Genomic DNA, 9,615 nt, shown 5'->3' on the forward strand with positions numbered 1-9,615 from the left:
TTTACTTTCTACAACAGCAGCCCTGATAGTGTTTCTTGCTGCAAGGCAAATCACGGGTTTGGAAGGAGTCTCCAGTTTTCACCATGGGAAAGTCTTAAGGAGTTTATGCTGCTTTTTTTCTTTCTTTGCAGTTCCTTTGTAACTTGACTGCTTATTTATTTATTTATTTATTTATTTGATAGAAATAGAGAGGCTGAGTATGGAAGGAATATACAGTAGTGTTTATAGCTGCTATAATGTTAGTGATAGCATGTACTTGTTTTGGGGACATTTCGCAACATTATGTTGAACTTGGTGTTTAAAAAATACATTTAATAAATAGAAAATGTAAGCCTGGGCAAAATACTGTAGCGGGCTATAAGAGGAATGAAACAAAGCATGACTTGCAGTTATTGGAAAATAATCAACTTGTCATGGTAAAAGTAACGCCACTTCATAGTTTTCCCATGACGGCATGTCCTGATGTGTCTTATTCCTTCTAGATTGTGCATATCATAATAAATGTGGAGGTTAGATTCTGGTTATTTTGCCAATTTTTATGAAACTTCATGTCCTCAATAATTAAAAGGAGACCGTTTTGCTCTCATTTTGGGAAATGAGAACAAAGTGGAAAAGGTTTGAATAAGTATTATTATTATTATTATTATTGTTGTTGTTGTTGTTGTTGTTGTTATTATTATTATTATTATTTTAAAAAGACAATACATTTTAATTTATTTGCCATTAGGTTATGTAATGTTTTGTCATATGTAGTCACTGTAATGACTAATTAATAAAGCATGAGACCATTTTTGAAAAAAACCCAAACGTAACGTAAATCACATAACATGTTAAGACAATGTACTTTTTAAAATGTATTTATTAAGTACAGTAAATACAAAATGTAAAAGTTCTTAAATAACAAGTATTATCTTTGAAATTCTTCATTATTAGCGCGTTTCCGCATTTGCTCCCTGTGTAATTTTGACGCACGTGTATTTCGGCCAATCGTATTTGTTCCCCGACAGCTTCACCTCCACCAATCGCTTGCCAGAGAAGGCGGGACTTGTGTGTCTCTGAGCCCTGATTGAATTCTCTCAGCTCGTGTACTGTAGAGTAGTAAACAGGAGGCTGGGACAGGAGGCGCTTCTGCTGCTCGACACATATATTTTGGCTCGTTTTCCACCCCAGAAACGTTATATCTCTATCATAGTGCTTTCAGGAATGTAATATTTCCATTAGGACTTCCAATGCGCGGATACGTCGTTATTTTAACAGCGGTTTTGCTTTTATTAATCTAGTACTGCAACGTGAGGTAAAAAAAAAATAAAAAAAGAACATCTCAGGGATGCTGCGTGGTAAGCAGAAGCTGCAGTTTAAAATATACTACTATGTATAAGTATATTTCAGTCTGTATCTAAGCAAGTTTAGCTTATCTAGGTTCTTGTTTGGACTACTCCCCTGAAGAACTACAGCCTAATCGATATTGATCGAATGTGCCCAGTTAGGACTCATCCTCATCCTAGTCAACTCACAACCGCAACGCTCCTGCCACAGTTAATATCGAGCTGTTGTATCATCCTTACCTAAATGAAAAACAAGTCATTCCTTTTTAAACCGTCATGGGAGAAAGCGTTCGGAAAGAAGCCCAGAACGTCCTCCAGGAGCCACACCAGGATCATCGCCAAGCCTGGCTTGGTCATCAAAGTGCTGAGGCGGAAGAAGGTTGTCATGATCTTCGCCTACTTTACACTTGTGGCGCTGACAATGCTGAACCTGGCTAACTACAAATGGCCCAAAGAGACACAGCCGTGCAGCCTCCAGGTGAGCGATAACATGAACTTTCAGAACAGACCAAACTTTCACGTGCTCTACAAGGCTCCGCAGGTGAAGAAGCGGCAGCTCGTGTACGTGTTAACTACATGGCGCTCGGGCTCGTCCTTCTTCGGTGAGCTTTTCAACCAAAACCCCGGAGTGTTCTTTTTGTACGAACCGATGTGGCACATCTGGCAGAAGCTCTACCCTGGAGATGCATTGTCACTCCAAGGAGCAGAGAGGGACATGCTAAGTGCTCTGTACAGGTGTGATTTTTCAGTTTTTCAGTTGTACCACACTCAAGCCGGGAAGAATATAACCACTCTGGAAGTCTTTGGTGCCCCATTTAATAAAGTTATCTGCTCCTATCCCCTTTGCTCGTTCTATAGAAAGGACGTGGTGGAAATGGTGGACGATATATTGTGCAAAAAGTGTCCCCCTCTGAGCCTTCATGCGTTGGAGGAGCAGTGCTTAAAATATGACAGCATTGTGATTAAAGGAGTACGCATTTTGGATGTAAATGTCTTGGCTCCTTTGATGGCGGACCCGTCGCTCAATCTGAAAGTGGTCCACTTGGTGCGGGACCCACGAGCCATTGCCAACTCCAGAATTAGATCCAAGCACGGGCTGATTCGGGAGAACCTGCAAGTGATACGGAGTAGAAACCCGAAGATGCGGCGTTTGCCCATGGCTGACCCGAACCATAAAGCCGGCAGGAAAGATGCTTCAGACTACCACGCCGTCGGAGCCATGGAAGTGATTTGCGAGCACATGTCCAAGACTCTGAAAACGGCCCTCAGCAGTCCAAGCTGGCTCAAAGGGAAGTACATTATGGTGCGATACGAGGACTTGGTGGAAAACCCAGTCAGGACCTTAAATCGTGTTTACCGCTTTGTAAACCTGACAGTTAGTCGCGACATGGAAGCTTTTGTCGTGAACATGACAAGTGGCCACAGTAACTCTGCCAAACCGTTTCAAGTTTCGTCTAGGAATGCGACTGTGGCCGCTAGCACATGGAGAACTGTGCTCACCCTCCAACAGATTCGGCAGGTGGAGGACTACTGCCATCATTCCATGTCTGTTCTTGGATATTTACGTGTTCGCACGTTGTGGGAGGCGAAAGACCTGAGCAAGAGTTTATTAATGTTACCCAAGGTCTGAACCTCTGTGGTGGCCAAAGAACAAACGCATTGTTGTTTTGCACTCCAAATTGAGTGTGGTAGACTTTTAGATGGGGTGTGAATGTTTGGGTATTACGACTAGCACCATTTGACCACTTTTGACCAAAAACAAAAAGACAAAAAATACCTCTATGTGGTGTCGGATTTACAATTTAAGCTGTGCCAAGATATAAACACAGACAACTGAGATTGCTTTATAAAAGGCGCAGCTTTGGAGCTTTCTTCTTTCCCTTAGATGAACTTTCTTTCTATTGAAACAAAAAAGCTTCTAATATATTGCACAGTAATGTGTGGGTGATGCCCCAAGGCTTTTAGCTTCACACAAAGCTATGAAGGCATGGAAATGTACTGGATTGTAGGCAGTTCAACATATTGACTCTATGCCTTCTGATATAAATATTTAATGATGCAGGGAATATTTTTAAGGAATATTTTGGACTAATGTTCTCCTGGAACTTTGGGGTTTGAAGTCTGTTTCTAATGTCTGTATTACAGCAAATTATTTGAACTTATTTCTGGTTAGGGTTTGAGATAATGGGAAACTTAATGAGATGAAGTGCCTTGTTTGAAGTAAAAAAAAAAAAAAATCATTAGTTGTAATGAAAGCCAACAAGAAAAACCCCCCTCACGATTCTGTTTCTTTCCTCATGATTATACATCACACTTTTACAAAATCTGGTTAATTAAACTTTTTATGTATTTGCCTTGAAGAAAATAAGAAATCTGTACATTTTCTATCTTTTCCTTTAAATCCCTTCATCCTTTTTGTGTATACTCAAGTACAGGTCATGTGGTGTTTAAAAATGGCAAGGGATGATTTTACCAAACTATTTCCTGTTTGTATCCCAGACATCCCTCTTAATCGAGTCCTTCATTCTAAAAGCATCCTTCGGCACACCCTGTCAAGGCTGTAGTAACTGAAGAGAGTAAAGAGATTAGGTTTTCCCCTCAGGGACGCTCTAGCGTCAGAGTCTTGCAGGATTCACAAAAGTAGTGAAGTATGTCAGGGAAATAGTACGAATAGCAGCAGCGCTAAATAGGGACACGGTATACAGGGAGGATGTTAAGTGGACACAGAGGGACCTCAAATGGGGACCTGACGGTTCTCAGAGCAAAGCCTTGGCAACTGCACTGGCTTCCTGCCATCTCTTCTGTTCCACTCTACTCTTTCTTTCTCTCTCTCTCTCTCTCTCTCTCTCTCTCTCTCTCTCTCTCTCAGTCTCACTGTTGTAAATCAGAGGAAGAGACTTTAAAAATGACATCTTGCTAAATAATTGTTTCCTCTTTTTTTTAAAATTATGGATTCGTCAAAAGAGAGATGAAGTAGATCGGTTGATTTAGTTTGTTTTTCTGGGGAAAAACGTAGCCTCCTATTCAAAATCCCAGTCCTCAGTGATACGGTGCTACACTCAATCACATTTGCCCAATTAAATTATGTTTTGCAAAGCAACTGTTTACATTCACTGAATGATGAAACATGTGGGGTGGGGGGCAGGAAGTACACAGCATTCTGAAAACAAGGCTTGGACAACTGCATGAACAATAATACAGAAAGATAACCAGGAACAACAAGATGAAAGTAGAATACGAATGAAAGATTTAACACAGAACAGGTAAACACAATAGGGCAACAAACCAATTACAGGACACCTTGTAAATGTAGTATGTGAAAGCAGTCCTCGTCATACTGGGAAGCTTAACCCTTTGCCATTGTGATACGCTTTAATTTATTTATTTTCTTTCAGCCAATAAACGCTAATAAAAATTTCACCGAAGGAGAAAGGACAGCAGTGAAAGCTACACAGAGTGAAAGATACATATTGTAGTAGCGTCTACATGACATTTGACAGGTCATGTGCAATGTTGCCAAAAGGCATTTAAAGGGCATTTAAAAACAAACCAGAATAAAAGATTTGGTTATATTTCTTCTTATTTTTAGCCTTTGGTGGGGAAGCAAGATCATAACGTTCATACATCATTTCTGATGTATAAACATTATCCACTCCCCTCCGTTTCATCTTTAAATCTTACTCTACACATGTCGTACTTTCCATATGTTCGCCACAGCATATATTTGTGGGAATTGTTTATAATTATTTCCGATTTAATACTGTGGACCATTGTTTAAACTAACCCCGGAAAAAAACACACTCTTGCTTGGGTTTTACCTGCAACCTTGGTGTAAAAATCACAGCCATGGCAACCCTAGTCTTGTGAGTTTCTTTGAGAATAAAAAATGTGGAGGAGCTGCACTGAACGTTTTGCTTTCTATTTTCGTAGAAAAGTGTCGTTTGGTGTACAAAAAACAAAACAAAACCCCCAATGCTCCCTGATAAAGAGTCAGATCTTATATTAGTGGGATGTCTTGATTGCAGCCAGTGGGAAATTTGGGGTATAAGTTTAGGGGAATCATTCCGGACCGAGCAAAATCAGACAAATGACAATGAACTGAATCGGGCCAGTATTAGACGTCAATAGACGTCTTTCAGTCAACGTTTACTGGGAAAACTCAGTGAATCCCCAACAGGTTACTAAAGAGCTGACAAAAGTGATTTCCAGCAAAACTGGCGAATTAACCGTCGAGCTTATTCACACACACACACACACACACACACAGCAGTTTCTCATGAGAAGCACTGTGTGCTTTGTTCCGAGAGGTATTACTGAACAAAAAGTACGAAACCTTCTAAGCTTCGGCCATACAACACACACGCCCAGCTTCCCTAAGAGTTGAAAGCAATGTCCATTATTCACAGGTTTATCCATTAGCTTGCACGTTCTAAACCGTCATCGTTTCCATAGTAACAGCCCAGTCACTGGACTTTTACTGTATGTTGGACGTTCCACCTAATCTAAGATCTGATAACTGTTCAGTAAGCACGTTATTTAACAAAGAAAAAGGTCAAAACGTGTCATTGTTGATATGCTGATGTTATCTGTAAAGAGACGTTGAGTTCACAATAATAGGAGTCTCCAGTGTCAGGGCTTTGTTACAGTAAGTAAGTATATGTGACTTGAGGTAAAAAAAAAAAAAAAAGAAAAGAAAAGGAACTAACTAGCCAAAAAAAATACAGTGAGGCAGTTGGTAAAGAAAGTCGCTGTGAATGTAGTTTGTTATCCTTTAAATCTAAAGCAAATTCCATCATGACCAATGTTGCATGAAAGGCTGCTTCCTGAGCCATGGCTTGCACATCGCTATCCAAATCCCTGTATCGTTTTTCAGATCAGAGGATGATTCTGAATTGTTTTTCAGATGAACATGGTTGGGAAACCTCCCAGAGGGATTCACTCAGCTATAACGAGACAAAAGCTTCCATGCTGCACACTGTAGGTTTGTGAATGTTAATGATCTTTATTGATCATATATACAAATGCACAGTGAAATCTTTTTCTTCACATACCCCAGCATGTTAGAGCACAGGGTCAGCCATGATACAGTGCCAGCTTGACAGTGCTGGGGCTTGAACCCCCAACCTTACGAGCAATAACCCAGAGCATTAACCACTAAGCCACCACTGCCCCACTGATGGATGGATGGATGGAATGAATGAATGAATGAATGAATGAATGAATGAATGAATGAATGAATGAATGAATGAATGAATGAATGAATGAATGAATGAATGAATGAATGAATGAATGAATGAATGAATGCGCTTCATCGGCCAGGTGCATTCTAAGAATTGATACATGCTAAAAGCGTAATATGGTTTATTACAGATTTATTATTTACACATGAATTGCGCCCACTTATTTATTTCCGCCGTTCATAATGTGGTTTCGACAAGCATTGAAACTGGAAAGGTCCTCTGTCGTGTGCGCGTGGCTGTTGTTTGAAGTGCGACCAAACAAAGAAGATGAAAATAAAATGAACAAATGAATAAACAACCTGACTTGAAAACTTGAAAAAAGAATTTTGTAATGACGTTTTGTAAGGAACCTGACTGGTGTACGAATGAGGAACAAATCTTTAAGGCCTATCCAGCACTTAACCCCCGTCATGGAGTGTTAGGTTTAGAAAATACAAAGGGACTAAAATAACAAGTGAGAATGCCATGGGTGTTCATGCTATACATAATTTTTTTTTTTTTTAAATAGAAAAACAACATGTGCTTGTATGGCAGCATTCCTAGAAGATCAAAATGTAAAAAAAAAAAATTAACGGTGGTATACGTCACGTTCTCCCCGTGCCTCGGGGGTTGTACTCGATTCATGAGTACAGCTAAAAGGTCTCGTTTACCGACAAACATCACTGCGAAAGAGCTTGCAAAACAATTTCGTGAGATTCAAGTCGCTAATATACAAGTAATTTTGAAAGAAAAAAAAAGCCGCAGCAAAATCAAGCATTTTTGGCCGCAACTGTTGCAAAAAAAAAAAAAAGAATCCTCAAAATTCTGTACAGGCGGTCTATTGGTGCTTGTCGCCGTTCCCTTTTTTGACTAATAATAACTTTCCGCATAGAGTTGTTGGAATGCTGATATATCTGTTTGGCCTCCACACCATATGGTAAAAAAAATAACTTGTTTATTTGTTTTAAACGAACACATGACCAACGTACAAACCGATGAAGATGAAGTCTGATGTGTCGCGTGGAGCACGGACGAGAGTCCTCGATCCTCCAACCGTGGAGTGTCTCCACCCTTGTCACACGTTCTAGGAAGGAGTTGTTGTTCAATGTTGTTCTGACACAAATGATATTAATAACGGGGGGCCAATTCTAAACCAGAATTTGAAAAAACTACCACAGCGTGATTTGCATATTATACGTTGCGTGCTGAGATATTCGACATGCTATCGCTCATTACGAAGTAGTATTATGTGCGGTATTACAGTACAAATAAAAGTGAAAATGGCCGCCTATATTTGTGTATTTGCAGCCTGAGATATGAGTGTATTTGCATCAGAATATTCACACTCCATCTGGTTTCGTCCACCCACTCGACATTTCAGGGATGTGACTGTGAGTCACTGTACGGTGTTCGGTAAACACGCACACACACGCACACACACACAGTCTGAATTCAGGTGGTATTCAGAGAATTGTGTTCAGTAAGACAAAAGTGGTGAATGCCTGTTTGTTCTTTGTGAAATGGCTCGTTTCTTTTAGCACGACATTTCGTGCCATGTGACATGCACTTGTTTGAACTGAATATACCGTGTGTGTGTGTGTGTGTGTGTAGTTCCAAAAATCTAGATAAACTGGAAAAAGTAATGATGAAAGAGGAAATAATGAAGATTTTACACATGCGAACAGCATGAAAACAGGGAATATAGATGGATATCAGATGTCAGATAATGATTTCTCAAAAATGATTTGTTGAGATGGACATATCTTAGAGGGGGTTTCCTCTGGGTACTCTGGTTTCCTCCTCCCAGTCCAAAGGCATGCATTGTAGGCTGATTGGCATTTCCAAATTGTCTATAGTGTGTGTGAATGGGTGTGTACGGTTTAGCATCCTGTCCAGGGTGTGCCTCATCCTGCCCCGAGTTCCCCTCTGATAGGCTCCAGGCTCCCCTGCGACCCTATCTAGGATAAGGGGTTTGGAACATTGTTCCCTCCAGGATTTTGCGAGTTTGCGGTCGCAAAAAAAAATGAACACAAAATCAAGCGAATTGATTTTGAGAGATAGACAGACAGATGGATAGACAGATGGGTGGATGGATAGATAAGAGATTGAGAGATAGACAGATGGGCAGACAGACAGACAGATTGATAAATGGATGTATGGATGGATAGATAGAGGTTGAGAGATAGACAGACAGACAGATGGATAAATGGATGTATAGATGTTGATTTATTGTTTTGCTGTTGAAAACCTCGAGCATGTGAGCTCAGAAGGTTTGCATTCCCCCTGACACACTGTAGTTAGTGTATTAAAGGGAAGCAGTAAGTGCTGACTGTTCGCAGTAGTTAGTGTATTAAAGGGAAGCAGTAAGTGCTGACTGTTTGCTAGAATAATCAGGGCTTTGTGCTATTTAGGGACAAGTTATCATCAGTATCATGACTGAGAAAGGTGGGTATTTTCAGAGTCCCAGTCATCTTTTACCCCATTGTCTCTGTCACATGAGTGTGTGTGTGGCTTTACTCTGGGCTAAAAGTATCACTTTGTTTCCTTGTATTTCTCACCAGTTTAACTGCACAACATGTTATAACAACTCACAGTCACGTGACCTTAACTGCTAAGTGATTGCTGTATAGCTGAATGTGTAGTAGTAGCAGTTGTTTTTAAGAGTCTGATTAGTTTTAAGGGCATTTTCAGTCCTCCATTACTGTGAACCCGAGCTCCCTTCTTGCATCTGCCAAGAAATATAAACCGGCCACTTCAAAAGGTCAGACGTCGTATGCTTTCTTTTTACTGGTGTAACTTAACCTTCATGTTCTGTTCACTATCCTGCAATAGATATCCCACTGACCTGGGCCTTCCCATGCCACCAGTTACTCACATTTCCTGGTTGAAAATAACCCTTTTCTTTGGCCTTTTTAAGCATTTTTCTTTGTCTCCACTGTTTTTCCTCACTAACCTGGGTCATTAACTCGTGAAACGAATCTTTGGTCAGAAAAATCAGGCAAGCGGTGCTGAACTGCATTCCTCTAGGATTCAGGCTGATTAATACCTGTGTAGATAATGACACACAATTC

The 9,615-nt window shown here is 40.3% G+C and overlaps 1 protein-coding gene across 1 annotated transcript; it reads left to right on the forward strand.

Moving 5' to 3' along the window:
* Positions 1-1,084: 1,084 nt before the first annotated feature.
* Positions 1,085-6,495, forward strand: chst2a (carbohydrate (N-acetylglucosamine-6-O) sulfotransferase 2a). Its single transcript, XM_017472655.3, has one exon. The coding sequence runs from the start codon at positions 1,570-1,572 to the stop codon at positions 2,953-2,955; it is 1,386 nt and encodes a 461-aa protein (XP_017328144.1). The 5' UTR covers positions 1,085-1,569; the 3' UTR covers positions 2,956-6,495.
* The last annotated feature ends 3,120 nt before the right edge of the window (positions 6,496-9,615 follow it).

The sequence above is a fragment of the Ictalurus punctatus genome, chromosome 7 (assembly GCF_001660625.3).
Source record: "Ictalurus punctatus breed USDA103 chromosome 7, Coco_2.0, whole genome shotgun sequence".
NCBI lineage: Eukaryota > Metazoa > Chordata > Actinopteri > Siluriformes > Ictaluridae > Ictalurus > Ictalurus punctatus.

Bases quoted from the DNA above. Each gene is read 5' to 3' on its own strand.
- chst2a (XM_017472655.3), top strand. From the start codon at position 1,570: ATGAAAAACAAGTCATTCCTTTTTAAACCGTCATGGGAGAAAGCGTTC.